Source organism: Dromiciops gliroides, chromosome 3 (genome assembly GCF_019393635.1).
Source record: "Dromiciops gliroides isolate mDroGli1 chromosome 3, mDroGli1.pri, whole genome shotgun sequence".
Lineage (NCBI taxonomy): Eukaryota > Metazoa > Chordata > Mammalia > Microbiotheria > Microbiotheriidae > Dromiciops > Dromiciops gliroides.
This window is the reverse complement of record NC_057863.1, coordinates 606,232,808-606,260,064: the sequence shown is the minus strand read 5'-3', so window position 1 is coordinate 606,260,064 and position 27,257 is coordinate 606,232,808. Positions and strand designations below refer to the sequence as shown.

Below are 27,257 nucleotides of genomic sequence, written 5' to 3'. Positions count from 1 at the left end.
TCCCAGTGTGGGGAAGAAGGCAGACGGGCCATGGAGCGAGGTGTGGATCTCAGCCCACTCCCCGCCTCCGTAACGAGTTGGAATTAGACTCCTGCTCCGGGGTGCGCGGATGTGAAGCCCTAGAATTAGATCCTCCCCTCGAAAATCCGGGATGCTGCAGTCTGGGCTGCGTAGATGGGGAGAAGGTAGCTTCACGTGGGTGCTGAGAGAGGAGGGAGGCAGAAACATGCAGAGAGGAGGACCGATACACTCCGAGAGAAACACGTGTTAGATCTAAATTTTATTGAATGAACCAACACGCTCAGAAATGGGCATTCAAAAAGCAAGTCACTAGGCGCTGAGTTAGGAGGCAATGTATGCAGTCTTCTTTCCCCTCCCTCTCTCCCACATCCCTTTTAGAGAAGGGGCAGGGAACTTGGGTGGGGGTGGAGGGAAGACTGTGGGTCAGCGCCAAACAGGCTGGTCAGCCCAGGGGCCGGAGGGGAGAGGGAGGGGGAGGGGAGCTCGGTGGGGGGGAGGGGGAGGGCTCATCCATTTCTCCCTTGACAGGTGGTTTGTGTCCCTGATTGGCCAACGCTTCCCGACTCACACCTCCCTCCCCCAACTCTCAGGAATGTGTAATTATCCTCGCGGGGAGATGGGAGGGGGGATGTAGTCACGTGGCTGGGGAAAAGGGGGACCCTGGGAAGACCCCCCCCAAGAGATCCCCCTTCAAACTGTCTCCTCTTCCCTAACGGCCCTTGTTGATCTTATAAACGGTAGTGACCCCAAATTCAAGGTTTCTCAATATTTCGGGGGGTCATAAAAGGGGGTCCCCTTGGCCTGAGGTTTGTCCAGTGGTCCTCCAGGTGCAGAGCTAGGAGAGCTCAGAGGTGTCAGAGGCCCGAGGCATGGGGTGGGGGGGAGGGTCGGAGGGAGAGTCGGGCAGAGCAGAGCTGGGGGTGGGGGAGGGGAGGGGAGGGAAGAGGAGAGGAGGGGGCTGCCCGCGGGGGGTTATTGTCTTTTAGAATTTGGGAGCCTTTGAAAAGCCGTGGGCCCTCCCACCGCCTTTGTGCCGGTGGAGATGTAGCGGCCTCCTCCAGGATCCCTCCTTCGCCTTCGGACGTTTTTTCTGGGGCCTGCAGCCGGCCGACCAGGGGCCCGGGGCCGCGGGTGCTGAGCCGACCACCATGGGCTCTGTGTCCAACCAGCAGTTTGCAGGTTCGGTCTCGCGATTGGGAACTTGGGCAAGGATGGGAAGATCTTTGGGTCAGGGGGAGAGAGGTAGGACAGGGCACCCCGAGGGGCCTGGAGGCCACCCTGCCTAGTACGGCCCCACCTCGGCCCCAGGAACCCAGGCGTCCGGGCAGCACGCGTTCCGGCGCTGCCGCTTCCCAGCAGGGGCGGGGGCAAGCGGGGAGAGGAGGGGCATCCATCCCCAAGCGAGCCAGGACATTTGCCGGTCCGCCGGTCCGGAGAAAGCGCGGAGACAGCTCGGAGTTGCGGGAGGAGGAGGAAACTTTCGGGGGCCATCTAGGATTTTAGTGACTTGCTGCGCTCGGCGGGAGGGAAAGAGGCAGAAGGGATGGGTTGGGGTCAGGTCCCTAGCTCTCTCATCTCGCGGGCTGGAAGCCCCAGAGCCCTGGGTTCCCACGCGCCGGCCAGCTAGAGGGGTCCAGTTCCCGGGGCAGGTGGGGCGCGGGCCCTGGGGCTGAGCTGAGCTTTCGCTGTGGCCCCTTTCCCCACCCAGGTGGCTGCGCAAAGGCAGCGGAGGAGGCTGCTACCGGGGACGCGGCCCCGGCTGGCGAGGAGCCGCAGCCGCTCCACGGCGCCGGCATCTGTAAGTGGTTTAATGTGCGCATGGGCTTCGGTTTCCTGTCCATGACCGCCCGCGCGGGCGTAGCGCTCGACCCGCCTGTGGACGTCTTTGTGCACCAGGTGAGAGGTATCCTGATCCCCCTTCCCTGTCGCCGCGCCCTCTCCCATGCCTCCAATTTTGCACCCACTCCTGAGAATCTCCCTACTGTTCACGTCTCGTCCCAAAAGTGGTGCTCCAGTGGACGTGTTGTGAGCCTCCAAATTAATCCCCCTTCATCCCTTCCCTCCAGCTCGGACCCCTCAGTAGGTTCCCTTTTCCCTGCCCGGCTCACCACGTGTCCGTTGTACCTCTTCCCCTTGGGGGGCAGGGGCCAGGGAGGTGACCCTGTGTGGCAGAAACTGAGGTGGTTTTGTCTTGCCTGGTGGGAGGTGGTGGTGGTGAGCACTGAGCTAGCAGGTCGAAAAAGTTGCGGGGGGGGGGGGCGCTGAGGAAAACACTTTAAGTGTCTGGCTGGCACTAGGCTATCGGATTTGTTCACCAGTGTTTCATTGGCAGAGGGGGAGGTCCTCTGAGGGAGTTAGGGACTTAAAGCAGCTGGATTTCCCCCTCCCTGTATGCTACCCGCTGAGAGTTGTGGAAATGACAAACCTTGTGATTTGGAACAAGGGAGAGAGGAGAAGGGAAAGGGAACTTAATGCTGGTTATGTCTACTCTTCTCCCCCCCCCCAACCTTTGCACGCGTACACACACACACACACACACACACACACACACACACAACCGACCAAGCTCAGTGACTCAGATGATGCCTCTTGCATTTGGAGCTGACCAAGAAAGAGGCCGAACGCCAAGAGCCAGGGGCTGGAGCTGTTCTTACAGGAGGGAGCAACCCCAAGTTCTCAGTGAAAGCAGGCAGCTCAGCTCGGTGGGGGTGAAATTCAGTGTCGCCCCAGCTCGGCAGGGCTAGGGGGAGGGAGGGCAGTCTAGTCTCTGGATCTATTCTTTCAGACTTGGCATTTATGGCCCCAGACGGCTCTCAAATTGCTGCCCTAACATTCCAGGACACAAACAGAAGGGGCCTGGGGATCCTGAACCTCCCCCCACCCTTTCACTCATCCGCCCTACCCTTGATTTGGCTAGTCTGTCTGCAGCCGGCCTCCTTCCAAAGATAAGGAATGTAAAGATCTCTCCTCCCCTCTAAAACTAAGTTCAGTCCTGGCTTCCTCATCCCTTCCTTTGGGGGGAAGTGCCCCAGAGTTGCAGCTAGGCAGGTGAGAAGGGGTGCACCCTAGACCTTAATTCCAGCTTCATCCTTAGGGTGTTCTCTCCCCTCTCCCTGTCACTACCACACTCAGGCATAAAAATTTAGAAGACTGGCTCTGTTCTCTAGGGCTTTTGGCTTAAAGGTGGGGGGATTGAAAGGGATTGGGGGGGGTTGGGACTATTTGGGGAAGATTGGGAGAGAGAATGAGCTTAGCTTGCAACCACAGACAGCCAGGGGACTTGGAGGAGCATTGTGAATGTGTGTGTGAGGACGAGATAACTAAAATCCTACGGGTCTGATGACTTCATATCCTTTTTTCAGTTTAGAAATTCCTTCTGTGCACTTGGCTAGTGCTGGGCTCTTGGCTAGATGCTAATGAAGAGGCAGCCTTCAAGGAGCTTAAAGTCTAATGTGAGGGATAAGGTGTATCCACAGCCTGGATGGTTTTGTGTCCAAATGAATTCCAGAAGCACACCAGACCTGAGCTAAGCCTCATATATGGTGGTATCTGAATTGTGCTTAAAAAGGTGGACAGGAATGCAACTGGAGGGGGGGCGGGGTTCTTGGAAGGGGAAGATATTTCAGGGATAAGGAAGAGTCACAACAGACTATCCCCAAAAGCCACTGCAGAGGGGACCTCTAAAGAACGATGATTTGGGGAGAGTGATGTGGAGACCAGTGGTTAGGGGAGCAAGAGAGCTTGGAGAGCTGTGACTTAGGGGAAGGGCGTACAAAGTGGGGGGGAGAAGACCTGTGGGTCAATGGAGGCTTAGAGAGACTTTGGTAGATGGTGATTCAAAATGATTGTTAGTCTCTGGCCCACCCCCATACACCCCCTCCCCAACCAGACATCTAGTTTAAAGGTTTATCCCTTGCCCCCCTTCCTGCCTCATTTACATATGTGAATAACCCACAGGAAGTAATTGTGGGAGAAAGAAGGGAATTGGCCTCTTTAGATCTATTAAATCACTTTATTACAGGAACCAGCTTTGAATGGCCCTCCCCAGCAGGGAGGCAATGCTCCCCCCCCTCCTCTTTATCTGATCACAAAGAGATTAAAATCTCTGTAGGACCGGAGACTAACTGGGCCGCTTCCCCAACTTTGTGAGACTGAAATGAAGGAGTCAGTTAAACTCGGCTCCTGTCCCCCTCCCCACCTTCCCCAAGACTACTGAACCAGGGAAGGGATAAAGTGGTTTCCCTCTTGAATTCTTGGACTTTTGCATTGATTTTCCACCTATCCTTCCCTTATCCCTTAGGGGGAGAGTTGGGTTTGGGGGAGCAGGTGGGGCTCTGTCAGGAGACCAGAACCCAGACTAGTTGACTCCAACTAAACTGTATTGGTGAGTCATCAACACTATATATTATCTTAGAATCCCGTCATCATAGAATCAAACTACGTTGAGGCTGAATGGGATCTTAGTATTATAGGGGTTGAAATTTAATATATGGAGTGTTAATTGAGTGACATAGAAAGTCAGAGGTGGGAGGGATCGTGGAACAATTATACATTTATCAAGAGGCTGTTTTAGGTGATGGATACAGGGACAGAACAGAGAGGTCATCCAGTCTAACACCCTTCAGAAGAGAAGTGATTTGACCAAGGTCACAAGTCCCAGTCTAGTGTTATTTCCCAAGTACTACCCTCAAGATGTACATTTCTACCATACTATAACTTAGGTGATTGACCTAGTGGGGAACAGCTAATGGCTACATGCTCTGCCTCTATGGCTCTGGGAGTGACTGGGCAGGATCCTACTACCTGGGAGGAGAAAGGAAGCTATAAGTTCTCATCTTCTGAGCTCAAGAATTCCTAGGCATTCCACTTAAGAGTCCTTGGAAAAGCTAAATTGTGCTGGAATGAGGCTCCTGGTATCTCCCATAACCTTAAACAAGATTTCAGTCTCTGCCTGAGACTGAACCTCCCTTATATAGGGTTTTTAGACTTGTGTGGGATTGATGGCTGGATGGATGAATGGGTGAATGAATGGATGAATGGAAGGGTACCTGCACTTATGGTTAAATGACTGAAAAAGATTTTTCTGCAAGAACTGGGTAGAAGGGAGGGAGAGGGAATGCTATGGAATCATAGGATTTAGCCTTGTTGAATGAGTTCCAGAAGTTCCCAATTACATCTAAGATCAAATATGAACTCCTCTGTTTAGCATTGAAAGCCCTTTACAACCTGCCTTCTAATCTGGCCAGTCACATTCCATACCCACCGAACTCCATGCCTTTGAACTGGCTGTCCCCCATACCTGGAATGCACTCCCTCCCCTCATCTCTTCTTAGACTTCCTAGCCTCATTCAAAGCTCCAGTGCTACCACCTACTTACTACCTAGGAAGTCCATTCTTGGTATTTCTACCTTCTGTTGCCTCCCCTTTAAAATTTCCTTTCTTTTTACTTTTTTTGCAATATATGTGATATTTATATTTTGTATATTATGTATATGTCTGGGTGTGTATTTCTATATTTTTACATATATATGTATTTCTATATACTTTATGTGCCTGGCACCCAGTTAGAACATAATAAATGCTTGTTGATTGATTGAATGGACCTCAGGGATCATTTTAGTCCAACTACTTCATTCCCTCGGTAGACTGAGTTAGGATAAGGGTTGTGCAGGAGACGTTTACTAGTTCCCTTTTCCCTTATTTTGTCCTCCCAATGCCTTTCCTCTGAGATCACCTTCCATGTACCTGGTGTGTGTGTGTGTGTGTGTGTGTGTGTATGCACGTGTGCACACACATCTTTTATCTATAGTTACATGAATATTGTCTCCCCCATTAGACTGTGAGCTCCTTGAGGGCAGGGACCCGCATTTTATTTTTCTTTGAATACCATTTAATATAGTGCCTTGCATAAAATCAAGGTCTTAGTAAATTCTTGTTGACTGATGGACTGGAGAAACTGAAGCCCAGAGAGGGAAAGATCTCACTCCCTTTGGAGTCCCATAGCCATTATCTGACAAATAGCTGCTTTCAAATGGAAGCCCTCTCTGATTCTCAATCTGTGGTTCTTGCCAGCTGTTTTGCAAATTCTCCCTCTTTAGCAATCTTTGTACCCAGTTTGTATATTTGTTGAACCATTGGCTCTCCAGCAGAATGCAAGTTACTTGCAGGCAGAAATCAACCTGATGTTTTCACTGTGGTCTTGTCAAGTAATAGACAGAGCAGATGCTTAATAAGTATTGGTTGAGTTGAATTTATAGTATACCATATTTCCAAGAAGCTGAGATCCCCCCAAAGCTAATTTCTAATGGCCTGGGGAGGGGAAAATTCTCTGGAATTTGTGTCACCTTTTCTAAGGGGCAAGCAGGGAGCAACACCCAGGGCCTACAGTTGGGGGACAAGGAAGCATATGTTTGTGGGGATCCCCAGGAGATAGCATCTGGCAGGAGGGGGGAGGTGAGCTGGGAGTTCCCTTTTCTGAGGAAAGGGGAAGAAGGAAAAAATCAACTCTTTTCCAGTCCCTGCTAACAAACCACTGTCCCTGCCCCCTTCCTTCTCCCCACAATTGATTTTTTTTTGGTTTTCTTTTAGTAAGGCAATTGGGTTAAGTGACTTGCCCAGGGTCACACAGCTAGTAAGTGTTAAGTGTCGGAGGCCGGATTTGAACTCAGGTACTCCTGACTCCAGGGCCTGTGCTTTATCCACTGCGCCACCTAGCCGCCCCCCCACAATTGATTTTTTTAACCTTCCCTTTGCCCCCCTTTTTAAATCTAAAATTTAATTTATATCTTTTGGGTTTTTTCATCACTTTTATTTCTTTCTCAATATAATCTTCCCTTCCCCTGTCCCAGACAAGCATTCTCATAACAAAGAATTAAAAAGAAATAAAAAGCACCTTGGCAAAATTAACCAACATATCAAAAAATAAATCTGATTCAGTATGCTGTGTTCCACTCCCATAGTTTCCGACCTCTACAACAGAGGTTGTCAGTCTTTTCTGTGTCCTGGACCCCTTGGGCTGTTGGGTGAAGCTTCTGGACACCATCTCAGAAGGATGTTTTTAAATGCATAGACTTGGAAAGAAAACCAATTTTATGAAAATACAACTGTATTTCCAAAATAGCAAAATATTTTTTTAAAAAGACTAAGAATCTTAGGTTAAGAACCCCTGCTATTCTTCTTCAAATTAATTGAATGAGCATTTGTTAAGTCCCTACTAAGTACAAAGCTCTTTGTGCCTAGACCCTGAGGATATCAAGGCAAAAAGGTGTTTCTTGAAGCTTACATTTTCCTGGGAGTGGGATAGAATTTCTTTGGCACTGCTGCCAACTATAGTACTCTTCTTCCCTTCTTTGGGACTTAATATTCTCTCTACCTGAATATGTGTGTATGGGGGGGCAGCAGAAGACTCTTTGATTTCTCCCCCCTCCCATCCTCCAGTTTGTACCCCTCCAGTCTTTTAGTTTCCAGGCCAGTTTTCCTGACTGGCCCCGGTAGGGATGGGGATGGGGATGGTACTTAATTGCATCTTAATTAGTCCCCTTTCTCTTCTAATTGGCCAAGTTCTCCCCCTGGGAATGAAGAACTGTCCCTCCCTTCCAAGCCCCTTTCTCTTATTGCCCTTTAAGAGGATAAGTCCACTCCTATTTCCCTTCCTGTTTTTCCCAATAGCAAATGCCCTGTGCTGGAAGAGGAATCTAAGAAAGACTTTCCCCGGAAGGTTGTTGTTTGGGATAGTGGAAAGAACGCAGGATTTAAAGTCACAAAAGTACCTTAGCAACCATCTAGAAGACAGTGTCACAGATTTTAAAGTAGGAATGGTTTCCAATGATCATCTAACCCAATCCAATTCATATCCCAAAGAGTCCCTCCTCCAACACCCCTGACAAGTGATCAATACCGATCAAAGGAAACCAATACCTTTCCCCTCATTTTATGGATAATGAAACTAAGGCCCAGGAAGGGAAAGTGATTTGCTTTGAGGTCACACAAGGATGGAGTTCCAGTCAAGATTCCAGTGCTGGGGCTGCTGCTTCTTAGCCTGAAGGTACTTCTATTCAAACCTGGCTGTCCTTATCTGTAAAAAGGGATGACAAGACTTGGAGTGCCAAACTTAAGTTGGTTGTGAGGAGAGTGCTTTGGAAACACTGGGAAAATGTGATTTAGGTGGGAATAGAGGGGAGTAACTTGGGACCTTTCTGGGAGTAAAATAGGGCAGCCCTTACTCCTCCCTGGTCCACCCCTATTGAAACAACTGGAGCAGGGGGGCAATAAAACTATTTTTCCCAATTCCCAGTGGATTTTGAGAGTTTCTATCTCTTATCCTTGAGGTTCAGTTTTGGGGAAAGGGCCCTGCCCTATAATATCTGATATTATGACAGTCAATCAGTCAGCATCTATTAAGCACTTACTGTGTGTAAAAGGACCCTTCTAATCACTGGTGATGTGAAAGAAAAAGCAAAACAATCCTTAAGGAACTTGCATTTGAATGGTGATAAAAATATGGTCGGACAAGTAGACATAGTACATATAGAGAGCTGATATGGTAGGTAACCTTGGAGGGGAGAAGGTGCAAAGGATAGATTGATGGACTTGGAGTCAGGAAGACTCAAATACTGGCTTGTGACCCTGGAAAGGTCACTTGACTTTTCTGTGCCTCAGTTTCTCATCCAGAGGTCATCATCAGTGACCTCTCCAGGTCCTTTTCTGCTCTAAATCTATGGTTCTTTGGTAAGATGTCATGGAATCATCATACCGGTCCCATCTATCTTCCAAGTTAAGATCAAATGAGATAAATGCTATATGAATATCATCTGTGTTGATGATGCCCCTTCCCCATTTTTATGGTGTTCCATAGTTTATGATTTATGAAATGTTTTACTCATGACAGCCCTTTGAGACAGGAAATGCTGATGTCCTCCATGGTTTGTAACTGAGTCCGAGCTACCAATCTCACTCATTCCCACATACATTCCTCAACCCAGAATGCAGAATTTTAGCGAAGGGGCATGCTGGTCTCTGCATGGAGGGAGTTGGGGAGTATTTCCAGGCAGAGAGAGTAGCAAACTAATTGTAGGGGAAATAGCACTGGATTGAGTCTGAAGGATCTGGGTTCGACTCCTAGATTTTGCCACTTCCTAGCTGCTGTTCCTAGCTTTGTTCCTCAAGTTACATTTCATTGAGCTTCAGTTTCCTAATATGTAAAATGGGGAGAGTGACACAGTGCCATGTTGTTGTCAAGAAAGTGCTTCTGCAGACTTTAAAGACTTTCTATAGGATGTCCCAAAAGTTTTAGTGCAGTTTCAAGCCTTGATAGCCTAAAGCTGCACTAAAACTTTTGGGGTATGCCCTCTAAATATTATGTCAATGAAGTGGCTTTGCTGCCCAGGCATCTTAAAAAAAAAACAGCTAAGTGCAGCAGAAAGAGGGCCTGGAAACCAAATTCTAGCACCAACTGTGCCAATAAGTTGCAGAATATTTGGGGGCATATATCACTTGCCATCCAGGGATCTCCATTTCTTTCTATCTCAAAAGTCTTTCTTTTCCAGCAGCAGGGAAACTGATCTACCTCAGCTGGCTAACATCATTAACTGATTCTCAGGAAGTTAGAAGAATGAATTATAGGCAACAGTTGATTCTAATGAAGGTGTTCTAAAGGGGCAAAGGTGGTTGGATTTCATGAATTGATTGTATATTGGGTATCAGTGGGGAGGATGTACCAGGTATCCTTTGATTCTCCTGGGGCTGTCAGATCAGAGAGAGTGTATGGGATTGCCTAGCCCCTTCTGCCTAAGAGGTGGAGGGGATATAGCAGACTGGGTCTTGGAGTGGATCAGTCAAAGTAGTGGTATGGCTGTTGATAGAGAGCTATGATCCCTACTGGGTTGGGACCTGGGTCTCTCCCCTTGTGTCTTTTTATTTTAATAGTGAGAAGTGGGTGATTCCCCAGGTGCCTGCAATTGGTCCTGCAAGGTGGATGCTTATTTTATTTTATTTTTTTTTAGTGAGGCAGTTGGGGTTAAGTGACTTGCCCAGGGTCACACAGCTAGTAAGTGTTAAGTGTCTGAGGTTGGATTTGAACTCAGGTCCTCCTGACTCCAGGGCCGGTGCTCTATCCACTGCACCACCTAGCTGCCCCAAGGTGGATGCTTATAAAGCTTGGAGGATAATTACTGAGGTGGTAGTTCAGATTCTACCTAGCCAGGCGAGTAATTGACCTGGATCCCTAAAAAAGGGACACTATGGCCCAAGGTTGGGTTACAGTGGCTTAATGTGATTATAAAATGTGGGTTGGGACAGCCTCTGGTGGGTGTATGTTGGTAGCCTTTTGTGCTCTCCTTGGAGGTCCTCATAGTAAGGTCTGTCCTGGGTCTTGTACTAAACTGGGGAGGGGGCACTGACCCGGCTTTCAGAAGAGTTGGGTCTATAGTGCCACACATTTAGAGCTGGAAGGGAGCCTCAGAGGCCATCAAGAGTCCAACATCCTCGTTTATAAATGAGGAGCCTGAGCCTACAGAGAGATAAGATGCCTAGCTAAAGTCAGTAGGATCTGGTTCTGGTTCCAACTCTGCTACCAATTCCTCCAATAGGAGTTGTTGTTTTTTTTAATGGTGTGTTTCATATTAATTTCCTACTGTGTGCCAGGCACTTTACAAATATTACTGCACTTGATCCTCACAACAACCCTGTGAGGAAGGGTTGCTATTATTTTTTATTTTATTATATTTTTTTTACAGGGCAATGAGGGTTAAGTGACTTGCCTAGGGTCACACATCGAGTGTCAAGTGTCTAAGGCCAGATTTGAACTCAGGTACTCCTGAATCCAAGGCCAGTACTTTATCCACTGAGCCACCCAGCTGTCCCAGTAGGGTTGCTATTATTATCCCCATCTTATAATTGGGGAAACTGAGGCAAGGTCACACAGCTAGTAGATGTCCAAGATTGGGTTTGAGCTCAGATCTTCCCAACTCCAGCCCCAGTGCTTCCACTTCAGTGACATCTACCTTGTTATAATGATTAAAGAGGAGAGGGGAGAAAAAGGAGTCAGCAGAACTAAAGCAGCCATCAACGAAGTCTGACAGTATGTATGGTCACCTCAGCAAAGGGAGGGAGATGGGGAAGGACATTAGCTCATTTCTTTCTAGGACCTTGGTTGGTCATTATAATTGCAAAAGGTGGTGTTGGTTGTGGTGGTGGTTACTTCAGTTTCTGTAGTTGTAGTCATTTGCATAATTGTTCTTCTGTCTGCTAACTTCACTCAGTTCATGCTTTATCTATATTCTTCATATTTGTCATTTCTTATAGTATAATAATATTCCACTACATTTGCATGCTATGATTTGTTTAGTCAATTTCCAATTAATGGGTGACTACTTTGTTTTCTGGGCATCTCTGGGTCAAAGGATATGGACATTTTAGTCGATTCTTCCACAATTGTTTTCCGGAATGGTCGACTTATTTCACAGCTCCACCAAAATTTTATGAATTTGTGCTTGTCCTTTTACAGTTGCTCCAATATTTAATTATTACCATTTTTTGTCATCTTTGCCAATTTTCTAGGTGGTCAGTAAAACCTCAGTATGAGGTATTTTCATAAGCATGTCTGTTGATAGTGATAATTTGGAGCAATCCTTCACATGGTTGTTAATAGTTGACGATATTTTGGAAAATGGCCTGCTACATCCTTTGAGCACTTACCCACTGGAGAAAATGGCTGTTTGTTTCATATATATACACATATCAATTCCCTATAGATCTTGGACATCTGATGCAAAGATTTTCACCCCTAATGGACAGGTTTCTTTCTTGTCATAGTTGCATTGATTTTGTTTGTGCAAAAACTTTTAAATTTTATGTAAGCAAAATTATCTATTTTTATCTCTTGTGATTTTCTATCCCTTGTTTGGTTAAGAATACTCCCTGTCAGGCAGCTAGGTGGCACAGTGGATAAAGCACTGGCCCTGGATTCAGGAGGACCTGAGTTCAAATCCTGCCCCAGACACTTGACATTAGCTGTGTGACCCTGGGCAAGTCACTTAACTCCCAAACAAAACAAAAAAAAAAATACTTCCTGTCCTTCCATCAGCTTTCAGTGTGCCCCAAGTAACCTTAGGCAAGTTACTTCCACTGTTTCCTCTTTTGTAAAATGAGGGAATTAGACTAGATGATCTGATATTAAAGAACTAAATCCTGTAGCCTTTAATGTCCTTTCCAATTCTAAAATCCCACAGGTCTTACCTTTCTAAATGATACAACAAACATGTGCTCTGTGATTGGTGGTTTAATGGACCTGGTGTCAGAAGACTTGTTTTTGAACCCCCTATCTGCTACTTGCTACCACTATGACCCTGGACAAATCACTCCCATTCTCTGGGCCTAGTTTCCTGGTCTGTAAAATGGAGGGGTTAGATGAAAGGACCTCTAAGCTCTGGCTCTAGTTCCTATGTCTCTAAATCTTATTTCCACACCCAATACAAAATCCTTGTCTCACCCTTCATCTCTGTGTCTCCTACAGTGCTCTACCTATAGCAGGGCTGTGACATGTTTAAAGGAATGGTCATGTGTTAAAAGTCAGGAGGACAGGGCCAATATGAGTGTGCAGGTTCCCTGAGTAAGGTAGGAGAACTTTGGTTTCAGTTCAGCGATGAACTCTAATCAAATAGCCATTTCTGCGAAGAAGAATCTAAAGTAGTCTGGTAGTTGTGTGACACCAAATATCTTTGCAACTCAGATATGGTGGGTGGCCACACACATAGTAAGTAGAAAGGTTGACTTGGTTATATGCTTTTTCATTCCACTATTCCAGAAGGTCAATTCTTCCCTGGAAATGTGTTTCATTAAGTAACTTGAAATCCTGGCGTTTAGGAGAAGGGATAAAAGAAAAGAGGTAGAGCAGAAGAACCTAAAATTATCTCACAAGTTAGTGGAATGTAAGCTATTTTCCCTCTTTTTTTCTTTTCAGTCTTTGTATTCCCCAGAACCTAGTTAAGTACTTAGTAAATGTTTGCTGAATTAATCTGGTTTGGGGATTGGCTTGTTCCCTACCACCTGGAATGGAGGGTGGTGAGATCGGGTTCTCTCCATTGAGGTCAGTGTGAGACTAATGAGAGTATCCAAAGGGGGTACCAGTTAGTAAAGTTAAAAGGTTATATAATTATGGGAGGCAAGGGGAAACTCTCGTCACCACTGAACCAACTATGGTAGTAAAGTTGCTGTGACCCCAGTGTCTCTTTCTACTTTCCCTCCCTTTCTATGTGTGTCTCTTTCTCTGTCTCACAGTGAAGCTTTCGCTTTCACCCCCATTTCCCAGGTTTGAGTCATGAAATTGAATTACTCTTATTTTCTTGTGGTAGGCCAACTATGGGGCAATTCATGGTGTTGACAGAATCACAGGATGTTAAGAGATGGAGGGGGAACTAAAGCCCACCATAGTTGACCAGATTGATTTCCAGGAGATCAGAGGCCCTGAGCTCAACTTTTTATCTCACCAGCACACACTAGATGCTCAATAAATGTTTGTTGTAAAGGGAACTGAGACCCGGAGAGGGAGACTGGACTGTGCAGTCACCCTGCTTGTAGAAAAACTAGAACCCAGGATTCTTGACTCAGAGGGCACTGTTCTTTTGGTTATATATCATTGACATAGAGAGTCGGGGTGTGGTATGATGGACAGAGCTAGATCTGGAGACAAAGGACCTATGTGTGCTTACTACTGTGTGACCATGAATAAATCAATGAACCTCCATGGCCTTCAGTTAGTTTCCTCAGCTGCAAAATGAGGGTGTTGGATCAGATGGCCTTTGAAATCTCTTCTGGCTCTACCTCGATCTGGGATCCTAAGTCCCCTTGAAGGGTTGTCTGCTGACTTCTAGAAAAGGGAGAGAACAACGTTGTCCAAGAAAACCTGCCTGAATTGTGCAAGCTGTGGGGAGTGGGGCAGGTGCTGAAGATGACTGGGCCCCGCTTCTGTACTTAGCCCTAGACTACTCTCCTGTTTCTGCGTCTGCCATATGGGATCTCCTTAGGAACTATTACTTAGGTTGTGGGGGTGGAGGAGACAATATAATGTCTTTTGTTTTTACCTACATTTTTCCAACAGTCTCTCCTGCCCCAGAAAGCCAGGATATGTATCAAATGATATTTATGGATTCCTCAGTTAATTGGCATCTGCTTTATTTCCTGTTCTTTGTTGCTACTGAAAAGTTAGCTGTTATTTTCTATTGTCCTCGACTTCCCACTTTAGTTGGGGTTTTCAACCTTTGGGTCATCCTGGGGATGTGGTAGATAACTGTTATCCTATTGTAATTGATTGATCTGGTTTATTTCACATGTGCATATGTATGGTAAATTCTAAGATTCATTTCCTTTCTTATTGAGTGAGGTTAGTGGCTTTTCCTTATGTGCATATTCATGATAAACAATAGAATTTATTTTCTTTCAAATAAATTGGGAGTATTGGAAGTTTCCCTGTATTGGAGAACAGTGGGTTCTGCCATCCCAGGAAGGAAATCCCTGTATTGGAGAACAGTGGGTTCCTTAGACATTCCAGCAGCGCCACCTGCTGGTCAAGTTAAGTCAGCTAACGGGATAGATAGGTGAGGCTGGGATTTCATGTTCTTCCTTTCCACCTCCTGTATTTCTTCAGACCAGTGTTGGAAGAGATAAAGGCAGCACTGCTTAGAGGGAAAATGAAACAGCTGCCTCGTATAGATCTTTACCATGCTGGAGAAATATGAATTTTCTACCTAGCAGAGGGATTGTTAAAGTGCTTTGACTCAGTGGAAATGGGGGCTCTTTCCTAATATCCCCCTCTGTTCAGGGGGGATTCAGGAGAATTCAGGGTGTTGGGCACCCATGTTCAATCATAGTCATTTGGCTAATATCCAGTGCCTAGCATATACTAAGCACTTAATGCAATATTAGCTCAATAAACAAATGAGCTAATGTTTAAGTGCTTAGTATATGGCAAGCACTGGCTATACAAAGACAGACCAAAAAAAAAAAAAGAAAAAAACACCAGTTCAAGGAACCCACACACTAGTGGAGGAGACATCATGCAAAAAATCAACAGAAAGAAGGCATTAGCATGAAGGGGGATTGAGAGAGGCTTCTGGCAGAAGGTGGGATTTCAGCTGGGACTTAAGGGAAGTTAGCAGGCAGGGCTGGGGAGAAATAGCCAGTGAAAATGCCTTTGAGTCAGGAGATGGGAGTTCAATTTTACTAGGAACAGCAAAGAAGCCAGAGTCACTAAATGGAGAAGTACGTGAGGCATATAAGAAGACTGGAGGGCTTTAATTAAAAGCCAAACAGGATTTAGAGCTGGGAGAGACCAGAGAGGTCATAAAGTCTAACCTTATTGTGCAGATGGGGAAACCAAGGCAGAGAGTTGGGGTTAGGTGATTTTCCTAGGGTCACACAGCTATAAGTGTCTGAGGTTAAATTTGAACTTGGGTCATCCTGACTAAATACAACACTCCATCTACTATACTCCCTAGCTATTTGAAGAAGACCTGAGTTCAAATCCTAACTCAGACACTTACTAGCTGTGTGACCCCGGGCAAGTCACTTAATCTTTTTTGCCTCAGTTTCCTCATCTGTAAAATGAGCTAGAGAAGGACGTGGCAAGCCACTTCAATATCTTTGCCAAGAAAACCTCAAATGGGGTCATGAAAACTTGGACACTATTGGAACAACAATTGCCTTAAGGGTAGAGTATACTGGACTTGGAAGCAGGAATACCCAGTGTGGAATCCTGCCTCATATTCTTCCTGGGTGTGCCCCTGTCGCCCTGAGCTAAGTCATTAAGCTCTGCTTCGGTTTCTCCACCTGAAAAAATGGAGATAATCCCTGTAGCATTTACCTCACAGAGTTATAAGAATCAAATGAAATGTCATATAAGGAAAGGAATCTGTAAACCTTAAAAGTTGGGGGGATACATCTTTAATATCAGCTATTCTCTTGTGGCTGTGGATGGGCAAGTCACTTAACTTCTGAGCTTTGGGTTTCTCATGGGAACAATAACAGCTACAAGATCCACTTTACATGATGGGTATAAGGAAAGAGCTAAAGAAGTGTCCGTTCTTATTATTCTGTGCTCAGTACCCTCCCTCCGTCTACTCAATGAACCTCGTTTGAGGTCACAGAAATTCTCTAGAGGCAAGAGGGAGGGAATTTGCCAGTGGTCTCATCCCCTGTGCTTTCCTAAAGATTCCAGTTTCCTAGGGCCCAGCATGGGGTGTGTGTGTGTGTGTGTGTGTGTGTGTGTGTGTGTGAGAGAGAGAGAGAGAGAGAGAGAGAGAGAGAGAGAGAGAGAGAGAGAGAGAGAGAGAGAGAGATGGAGGGGTGGAAAGAAAGACAGAGGGACAAATACAGAGTAGTGGAGTATGAGGAGGGGGTCCATCTTTTGAAAATCATGTCTCCTTGCTGGAGCCCTTCTGCCCTGGCCTTCCCATTCAACAAACATTTATCCATTGAAAAAGCATTCATTAACTACCTTCTTTCAGAGCATTGTGGTAGGTCCTTGGGTAGAGTCAAAGTTTAGCTAAAGCTAAGTCTCAGTCTCGGGTTCTCTCGCGCTCGCTGTCTCTCTCTCTCTCTCTCTCTCTCTCTCTCTCTCTCTCTCTCTCTCTCTCTCTCTCTCTCTAGTAGGGGGATGAGACACAAACACAGATAACTGTACTTCTCTACAGTACTTTTTTTGGGGTCAGTTCTCAAGCCCCTCTATTGTCGATGAAAAAAAAAATCCCATCAACCCTCAGCAGATGGACTTGGTCTTGAGCTTGTCCACACTTATGTAGGCTATGGCATCAGACATCATGGGGCTGGTGATCCAAGGCTTTTCAGCTAGCATGGCCCTGCCAGAGCTTGCGTTCTCCTGGCAAAGAACCTGAAGTCAGCAAGTAAGCAAGAGCATTGTTTGCAGTTACCAAACCAAGTGCTTTGAGCACTTCCCAAGTGGGATCAGGGCAGGTTTTCTGGAAGACATTTGAATGTCCCTGCCACTGTGAGCTCTGAATGCCCCCAGGGACAGTCCTTCAGACTACCCTGCCCATTCAAATATGAAAGCTTCAGTGCTCCCAAGTAGTTAGAAGTTGGGACTTTACTCAGGTAGGGGGATGAGTCTGAAGCCAGCTTCTCCCTGCCCCCCCACTCCAACCCCATGCCTTGACTAGTGAAAGGGGAACTAGGGGAAGCCCTTGGAGATGGACATCCTGTCCTGCCAGTCCACTCTGGACGCATTGCAGCTGTTGCCAGCCAGAAGTTCATTGGGGAGGATAAGAAGCTGTGTGTGTGTGTGTCCCTCATTTCATGTGGGTTTAGAAGTTATGGGGGGATGGGGGGTTGGTCAGCAGTTCTATCTGGTTGGACTTCTGAGAATGCAAGGGAAAGATGAAGAAGGAGAGATTTAGATGCTAGGGAGTGTGGGGGAGGGTTGCCACCTCTGAAACTCCTGGAATCTGGCCACCAGGACCAACCAGCATCAGCTCTTTGTTTTCCTGGCTTGGCCTTATGCCCCTCCCCCCATGCCTTTTCTTTTTGGGGGGGAATGGGGGGGGTGAGGGGGAAAGCTAGGAAGGGCCTAGCTTGGGAATGTCTTGCTTTGTGTGTGGTTGGGAGGAGGGGTTGGGGAGGAATTCTGGGCCCCTTCCTTTCAAATGCAGGAGTTTGGAGGCAGGCTTTGGGGATGTGCTGATTACCTATCTGATAACGGAGGAATTCAAAATATGTGTGTTTTGGGAAGGGGGGGGTTGGTGGAGGAGGAAACCTTGGGGACCACCATTCTTTCCCCATTCAGCTCAAAGCCTAGGGCCGTGATGGTGGATAATAACTACTGATTAACAAGAGTTTCTAGTTTCTGAATTTTCATCCAGCCCATGGTTTTAAAAATTTGTTTTTAATCATGTCAAGGTGAGTTGTCAGAGCTGGAAGGGATTTTATACTGTTAGAGAAAGAAAGAAAGGGTTCCTCAAATCTAGAATGTGTGAAGAGAATGTCAAAGGAGAAGGGACTTGAGCCCAGAATGTTAATGGCAAGAACAAGAACCTTAGAACACCAACTACTTGAGCTGGTAATTAGGTGCCTTTTGAGGTCATTTAATCTGATTACCTCATTTTGCAGCTGAGGAAACTGAGGGTCCAGAGAGGTTCACTGACCAAGGCAGACATGCAAACAAACCCCAGACCTTTCATTTGTCTTTTTAATTGGGGAGTAATCTACTTCGGAGCAAGGGCCACATTTATGGTGTCTCCACAATGTCCTAGGTCCCCCATAAATACTTAATTGCTTCTGTTAGAGTTGGGAGATTTAGGATGCATTGGCCCAGTCTGGGAAAGGTGATTAGAGACAGAAAAGGGATAGATGGGACCAGTTCCAACCCACACAGGTAGATAGGGTCTGCTTACAGAGCCTTGCAAAATGGAAAAAATGGGGGTCTAGATTTATACAAGGGGTTCCCAAACTGGTGTATGCATGCCCTAAGGTGGGGGGGGGCGGTATAAGAAGTTTGTCAAAGGGGCACAGGAACTAGTAGGTAAATACCTATATTAGCCAACTGAAATAGTGAATATATTCAGTTTTATTTCTTTTGTGCTGCCTACACATGACAAATTCTACATTTTATTTCATTTCATGGTGAATAGGAGGTATTAGAAGTTACTGAAGACTAAGGGTTACAAAGCTCCCCAAAATGATTAGGAACCCTGTGGCCAGGCCCCAGTGAGAGCAGGAATGGGTTAAGAGGAAGTTTAAAAGGCAGAAGGAATTGAGGTTTTTTGAAGTGTTCAAAGACCATGTGCTTCTTTACCGGGTTCTAGGATGGGTGTATGTTGTAAAAGAAAAATAAGATATGGTCTCTGCCCTCATAAAACTTACACTTAATAGTTATGTGGCTTGGATCAAGTCACTTTAACTCCCTAGGCCACAGAGGTCTTTTGTAAAATGGACTTTACCTGGTAGTTGTGAGGAAAGTGCTTTGTAAACCTTGAAGTTCTATAAAAATGAGAGTCACTATTATTGGAATGGTGCCTAGGGGGTATCAATGTTGTCACCACCTGCTTCTGGGATTGGAGAGGTAGGGGAAAGGAACTGGGCCTGTGATTTCATTGGAACAAAGATCATTCAGGTTGGCACCGCAGTCAAGTCGGTAAGCATTTAATAAGCACCTACTATGTGCCAAGCATTGGGTACAAAAAGAGGCAAAAGACAAGCCCCTGGCCTCAAGGAGCTTACAACCTAATGGGGAGACAACATGCAAACAAATATATGCAAACAAGCTATTCGTTCAGCTGTGTCCAACTCCCTGTGACTCCATTTGGGGTTTTCTTGGCAAAGATACCGGTGTGGTTTTACTATTTCCTTCTCCATCAGCTCATTTTACAGGTGAGGAAACTGAGGCAAACAGGGGTAAGTGACTTGTCCAGGGCCACATAGCAAATCAGTGTGTGAGGCCAGATTTGAACTTGGGAATATGAGTCTTCCTGACTCTAAGCCTGGGGCTCTATCCATTGTACCACCTGAGTCCCTACAAACAAGCTACATACAGGATAAATAAGAAAAAATTAGCAGAAGGAAGGAACTGGAATTATGAAGGGCTGTGCCCTTCTCTGCAACTTAAGAGTCTTAGGTTCAAGAGTTGTCTAGACCACTGAGAGTGCTTGCCCAAGTGCTTAGCACAGGCCTGGTGCATAGTAGGTGCTTTATGAATGCTCACTCCCTTTCCCCTTCCCGAGTTCAGAGGGTGTACTTGAACCCAAGTTTTCCTGGCTTCCAGGCTGGCTGGAAATGTCCCCAACACCATTTGGCTTTTCATTTGCCCTTGGGTTACCTTGAGTCAATCCTTTTACCTCTGGACTTCTGACTTTCAATAAGTTCTGACTTTCAATAAGGAGTCCATAATTCCATTTCTAAAATAACGATGATGACTAACTTCTGCTGTGAAGCGCTTTACAATCATGACCTCATTTGATCCTCACAACCCTGGGAGGGAGGTGCTATTATTATCCCCATTTTACAGATGAGGAAACTGAGGCAGGAAGGGGTTAAGTGACTTGCCCAGGGTCAAGTTTAATGGGGAAATGGAAAAAAGACAAATATCCAGATAACCCCAATGCCCAATAGGAGTATAAGTCCAGACAAAAATGCTGGTGAGATCATAGAAAGGCCCTGAGAATGTAGGATGTTAGGGCTAGAATAATATCTGGCATTTATATAAAACTTTAATATCTGCAAAAGTGCTTTACATATATTATCTTATTTGATCCTCACAACAACCCTGGGGGTTGAGTGATACTATTATGCCCACTTTACAGATGAGGTAACAGGAAGCAGACAGAGGGTAATTGACTTACCTAGGGTCACCTAGGTAGCCTCTGAGGTCAGATTTGAACTCGGGTCATTCTGACTCCAGGCCCAGTTCGCTCTATCCAACTTGCCATCTCATTGCTTCTGAAAGACCTTTTGTTGTGAGAGTTGATGGCTCCCCTAAACGGAGAAATCCCTTATCCAGACCAGGGGTTTTTCATCATCTGTACTCTTGTGGTTGAGAAAGGGCATTCTGAGGGTAAAAGGGACAGGAGGAAAAGATGCGGAGTGGGAAGAATCCTGGAATGTTAGGTCTGGAAGGGACCTTAGGAACCATATAATCCGACCTCTGTTTGCAGGGGAATAAACTGAGGTGTAGCAGGAGGAAATCATAAGATCGACCATAAGTGTATTGAGTACCTACTATGTGCAAGGCACTGTATGGGGCCACAAGTATGTAGTCCAGTGCTAATAAATGCCTATTAACTGATTGATTGACAAAGCAGAAGTGTACAATGAGTCTTCCCTTGGAGCTGGCAGGACTAGAGAGACCTGCAGCTAGGCTATTCTCTGGGAGAGGAGGTAAACTTTAGCTAAAAGGCAGATTCAGGAGCAAAGTCCAAAGAAGAGGGGCTGAGAGGGTAGAGGCAGCCAAGGGGGGCGATCTGAAGAGTCAAGATTCTCCCTTCCTATTGACTTAGGGCTCTGCGGTGGCCATCTTCATATCTATTCTGTTTTGTCCTGCTACCGTCTTCTGACGTGAGGCCAAAGGTACATGTGAATTACTGAACAGGGGCCCAGGCCTGGCGGAAGGAACCTGGGCACCTGGAAGAGACAAAAGGCTCTGGGAGTGGGGGTTGGGGAGGGACCAGAAGAGAACAAGGTCTGAGGATAATGGGGCTTTTTCCCATCCCCAGGCAACTTGAGCCCAGTCTCTAGGGAAGGGGCTCAGAGGAAAAACTTCAATTAACACACTGATCAGTGGGATAGAGCAGAATGTCAACAGGGAAGGGACTCGAAGAGCAGGTTAATTCCTGGGTGTCCAAATGGGTAGTGGGGGGTTGGGGGGAACTGCAGGGGAATTACAATGAGGACTCTGGGCTTCCCTAGCCTAGACAATACATACAGACATGGCTATGTATGTATATATGCATATATATTTTGTTCAGTCATTCCAGTAATGTCTGGCTCTTCATGACCCCGTATATATGTATTAATGTGTGTGTGTGTATGTGTGTGTGTACATACCACAGTGAATTCAGAGACTTCTCCAATCTCCTAACCCCTGATCCACTTCTCCAGAGTCAGGGCTAAGTGAGGAGTCCTCCTTCACTCCCTCAACAATGTTCCCCTCAGGCCTGACTCTTCAGTCAAGGGAGGAAAGAAAGGGGGGGGGGCGGAGAGGAGAGAAAGTAAGGAGTTTAGCAGTTTACAATGCATATGCAGTACTTTTCTCATCAGTCTTCTAAGACCAAGGAGCCAGGCCTATTTTACAGAGAAAGCTAAGGCTGAGATGCTGAGAGGAAGGACCAGCTAGCTGGTCAACAGAGCTTGGCCTAAAATCCAGCCCAATACAACCCATGATAAACCTGGGTCATCCTTATGACCTCTGAAAAAGGAGAGAATGATCACAGAGAAAAGTTAGAAAAGGCTTCTTGGAAGAGGTAGGCACCTCAGCTGGGCCTCCAAGGAAGAGGATTTCTCTTTTTTCCTTCCTTCTTTCCTTCCTTCCGGTTCAATGAGGGTTAAGTGACTTGCCCACGGTCACACAGCTAGAGTCAAGTGTCTGAGGCCGGATTTGAATTCAGGTCCTCCTGAATCCAGGGCCAGGGCTTTATCCATTGCGCCACCTAGCTGCACCCAGAAGAGGATTTCAACTGGCCAGATCAAAGAGGGGGTGAGGAGGGAGCAGGGGAAGGCCAAAGATGGTCTGAATGCCTGCAGCTGGGAGAAGGTGAATTCTGGGTCCTGTCCAGTGATGCTGAAGAGGCAGATCCAAGCCAGATTATGGAGAACTTTATTCTATAGTCAATCAGGATCTGCAGAAGATGATTGACTTAGACTAAGGCCAATGTCTTTCTATTGGGACAGACTGCCTCCAAGAGTCCTACCACTTTGGGAGAATGGGATGGGGCGTCAGCAATGAGAGAAGGCTGTGTTGTCTGCCCCCAATTCCATATCTGCAGAAAGAATATCTCAATTGGCCTGGGGCTGGTAGCTGATAGGAAGATAGATTTTGAGAGAGAAGGTTCCTGGGAGGTCATCTCCTAAAGCTCTCATTTTATAAATGAGGAAACTCTGCCCTAGGGAGAAGAAATGACTTGCCAAGGTCATGTTAAGGGCTAAAATTCTAGCTAAACTGTCTAAAATATCTAATGAGTGGTCGCCAATAAATTATAAGCTTTAGCTTATAATATAGACTTTTAAGCAGTCTATATTATATGTAAGTTACAGTCACATAGGTAATAAGTGGCCTAGGTGGGATTCAAACTCCAGATTCTCTGGAGGAAAGGAGAGAACATTCACAGTTCTAAACCCAGCTCCACACCAGAGGGATTGGTTTTATTTTTCACGGGCTGTTCTTCCGGGCCTTCCAAGATAACCTGAGATTTATAAGTTTTAAAGGTTGTTTTTTTTTTTTTTAAAGTTTGAAAGTCATTTTACTTGTATTATGTCATATTAGAGGCTCACAAGCAACCCTGTGACATAGGTAGTTATGCCCATTTTATAGATGAAGAAACAGAGGCTGAGAGGTCACAAGACCAATAAGTATCAGAGATGGCATTTGAACTCAATGTTTCCTGATTGCAGCTTTAGCACTTTTTCTTTTATGTTAGACATAAGATTTCCTATGATTTCCCTACTTTGACCCTGGACATGTTTCTTAACTTCTCAGGGTCCCCAGCCAGTCTTGTAGTTGCAGAGAGGCTACTCATCTGTATCCGTAAAAGAAACTTAACTCATCTGGACTTCCTTAGAACAATGAACTCTTTGGGACTGAGACCAACCCCATTGCAGAAGTCTGGCTAAACATACTCAACCCCTCCCAATATTTACTTTTATGGTGCTTACTATGTGCCAGGCACTGTGATAAGTGCTTTACCATTATTAGATCATTTGTTTGGGTTTTGGTTTTTTTTTTGTGGGGCAATGAGGGTTAAGTGACTTGCCCAGTGTCACACGTCAAGTGTCTGAGGTCTGATTTGAACTCAGGTACTCCTGAATCCAGTGCCGATGCTTTAAACCACTGTGCCATCTAGCTGCCCACCATTATTAGATCATTTGATCCTCCCTATAACCCTGCCTGCTAGGTGCTATTATTATCTCCCTTATAAAGATAAGGAGGGCAGCTAGGTGGCGCAGTGGATAAAGCACAGGCCCTGGATTCAGGTGGACCTGAGTTCAAATCCGGCCTCAGACACTTGACACTCCTGTGTGACACTGGGCATGTCACTTAACCCTCATTGCCCCTCCCATAAACCAAGCCAAACAAACAAACAAACAAACAATAAAGATAAGGAAACCAAGGCAGGCAGAGGTTAAATGTTTTGCTCAGGTGCTCACCACTAGTGAGTATGTGAGGTTGGATTTGGTCTTTCCTGACTACAGTCCCAGAACTCTATCTGCTGAACAACTTTGATCACCTTGTTTTCACACCTGTAATCTGTGGGATTGTGGGGGTCTCCTCTGACCCCTGGTGCAGAGGTCATCCTTTCTGGAGACCTTCCTCTAGGTATTTCAATATGTTGGGTTTCTAGGGAAGCACCCAAATTCTTGACTGGTCATCTCTCACTGGGAGTCCCAAGCTGTGAGTCAGGAAGACCTGGGTTCAATTCCTGCCTTTGATAAGTGATATGGGCATGACTGGCCTACCTCCTTCACACACACACACACACAACACACACACACACACACTCTCTCTCTCTCCTCTCTCCTCTCTCTCTCTCTCCCCTCTCTCTCCCATCCCAGCACCATTGGCCTTTGGATCACCTATAATTGTGATTCTTTGGCTACCGTGGTCTTCTGTGGTTCAGAACTATATGTAATAGCATCTCCAGGAGAGTTCTGATGCCAAAAAAGACCAGTATCATGTCAAGGAGTGGGAAAGTGTTATTTCTCAAATGTAATTCATACATATGCATCTACCCATAACGGCGATGATCTTTGCAATGTACTCTGTCCCAAAGGAGCTGACCTATTCCCCAGGTGCATCCAGAAGCTTCCACAACCCTGCCTCCTCCCCCTACCCACCAGTCCTACTGGGAACAGGGCTGAATTCCTACAGTCCCAGTCTCTCTCTTATCTTTCTGCCTGGATAAATTCCTTCCTTTAACAAACATTTAAAAATCTGTCTCTGCTATGCAAGGCACTGCCCTAGGTGTTAGAGATACAAAGGTCACAATATAAATAATCTAAAGCCTTCAATGTCTTCCTGCCCCTCAGAGTAAGCTACATATGGAAGGTTTCCGAAGCTTGAAAGAAGGAGAGGCTGTGGAGTTCACCTTTAAGAAGTCTGCAAAGGGCCTGGAATCGATCCGGGTGACAGGGCCTGGAGGAGTCTTCTGCCTTGGGAGTGAGAGACGGCCCAAGGGGAAAACACTCCAGAAACGCAGATCCAAAGGAGACAGGTATGATATGACACTGGGGAGAACTGGCTGAGACTCTGGGGGCCATATTCGCATCTGGTACTGGAGGATGCCAAAGGTCCTTTTGGTCCCTATTGGTTCTACCTCCCCAGCTCCTCCTGGTGGTTGTTTCTCACTTTTTTTTTTAAGGGTCTGGAGGGGCCCTCTTTCTCTGAATCCTGAGCTAGAGATTCGACACCTATCCCATCACCTCCTCCCATGGGAGCTGAGTGGCTGAAGGAACCTTTGGATTCACTGCCCTGATCCCATCATAAGCTGTGATGGGTAGCTCTTTTGCTATGGTGCATTCAGAACTCAGGATGCTTACAGAAAAGCTTTCTCCAGAATGGGGAAATATCTCCCTCACTAAGGTCATCAGCCTCAACATCTTGTGACTTAGGGTGTCCACATTCCTATTAAGGAGAGGTAGAAAAAAAGGAAGGAGGATATTATGGGGGAGGGAGGGAAAAGAGGGACTGGTGATGGGATTTGGGTGGAAATAAATGGGGGAGGGCTCAGGTACGAGTGCAGCCACTTGCCCTAGGGATGGCAGTCAAGAGAATTGAGTTTAGGTTTAGAAGATCTAGGTTGATAACTCTAGGCAAGTGATTTCCCTACTTTGGACCTCAGTGTCTTCATCTGCCAAGAGATGGTATTGGAAGAGATGATCTCTTAAGGTTTGGAGATGCTAAGTAGTGCTATGGTCTCTTCTAGCTTAACGAGGGGGACCCCTAAGAATTATTTGGGGAACTCTCTTCTCCCAAACTGGAACTGATCATAATAACCCAATATAGTAAATGAGCCCACTTCTTTGATTTGGGTAATCAGAGTCAAAAGTAGTTTGCTCAAGACCATAGTCAGCCAGTTAGCTGTTGATGAATCATTTACAGATTATCTATGCACAGGGCTTCTTAAGGGGGGGGGGAGTCTTCTCACTCCAAATATGATATTCTTTCTATCACCTCTTGCTAAGATCACCTACAACTGAGGATTAGGTAGGGAAAGCTTCATGAAAATAGCATTGGAGGGGCAGCTAGGTGGCACTGCAGTGGATAAAGCACTGGCCCTGGATTCAGGAGGACCTGCGTTCAAATTTGGTCTCAGACACTTGACACTTACAAGCTGTGTGACCCTGGGCAAGTCACTTAACCCTTATTGCCCTGCCAGGAAAAAGAAAAGAAAATAGCATTGGAGGGAGGGAGGGAGGCTTTTAAAGGATGGGGACAATTTCAGCAGGTGGTGATGGGTATAGACAGGATTCCATGTAGCAGTAACCCTGGGGGTGGGTGGAAAATGATAAAGCCCAGGATGAAAAAGTCCTGTTGGACTGAAGCATTGGGTATGGAAGAGGAAAATACAGTTGGAGACAACAGTTGGGGACAGATTGTATAAAAGGTCTTGAATGCCAGGTATGATCAGGTAGGTAATAGAAAGGTGCTGAGGATTTTTGAAGGAAGAATGTTGATCAACCCTTAAATGTACCTTAATGGTACAGCAACTAGATGGCATAGCTGGGCCTGGAGTTGGGTCAAGACCTAAGTTCAAATCCTGCCTTAGGCACTTACTAGCTGTGTGACCATGGGCAAGTCACTTAACCTCTGCTTGCCTCAATTTCCTCATCCATAACACGGAAATGATAACAGCACCTCCCTTCCAGAGTTATTGTGAGGATCAAATGAGATCATATTTGTAAAGTGCTTTGTGAACCATAAAGCATTATATAAATGCTAGCTATGATGATGACTGGCATTTGCCTAGGGTTTTACATGTTATCCCTCTGATCTCACCACAATTCTGGGAGCTCAGTATTACAAATGAGGAAACAGGCTAAGAGGTTAAACAAAAGTAGATCTGGCAGCATGTACTAGATTTATTGGAGGTTCTACTTCTTCAGCAGATTTTATTCAATGTTAAAAAGAAAGAAAATGATTTATTGGAGAAAAAAATGCCCAAATGCCTGATAGCTCCAGAAAACTAGTGTCTTTTGTGTATCCTGGGGCAAGTTGCTCTGTGGGGTCCTTTTGCTGTGAGGCCCATGCTATGCTAGAGTATGCAAATCTCTGGCTGTCCAGGTGTATGACCTCCCCCTTCCCATCCCACAGGTGCTACAACTGTGGAGGGCTGGATCATCATGCCAAGGAGTGCAAGCTGCCACCCCAGCCCAAGAAATGCCATTTCTGCCAGAGCATCAGTCACATGGTGGCCTCATGCCCCCTGAAGGCTCAACAGTCTCCCAGTTCACAGGGGAAACCAGCTTACTTCCGGGAGGAGGAGGAGATCCACAGCCCAGCCCTACTTCCAGAGGCCCAAGATTGA

The 27,257-nt window shown here is 46.1% G+C and overlaps 1 protein-coding gene across 1 annotated transcript; it reads left to right on the top strand.

The window, feature by feature from the left end:
* Positions 1 to 1,169: 1,169 nt before the first annotated feature.
* On the top strand, positions 1,170 to 27,257 carry LIN28A (lin-28 homolog A). The gene is made up of 4 exons (XM_043998901.1): positions 1,170 to 1,200; positions 1,730 to 1,917; positions 24,760 to 24,944; positions 27,044 to 27,257. Exons 1-4 carry the CDS (start codon positions 1,170 to 1,172, stop codon positions 27,255 to 27,257), a joined length of 618 nt encoding a protein of 205 aa, XP_043854836.1.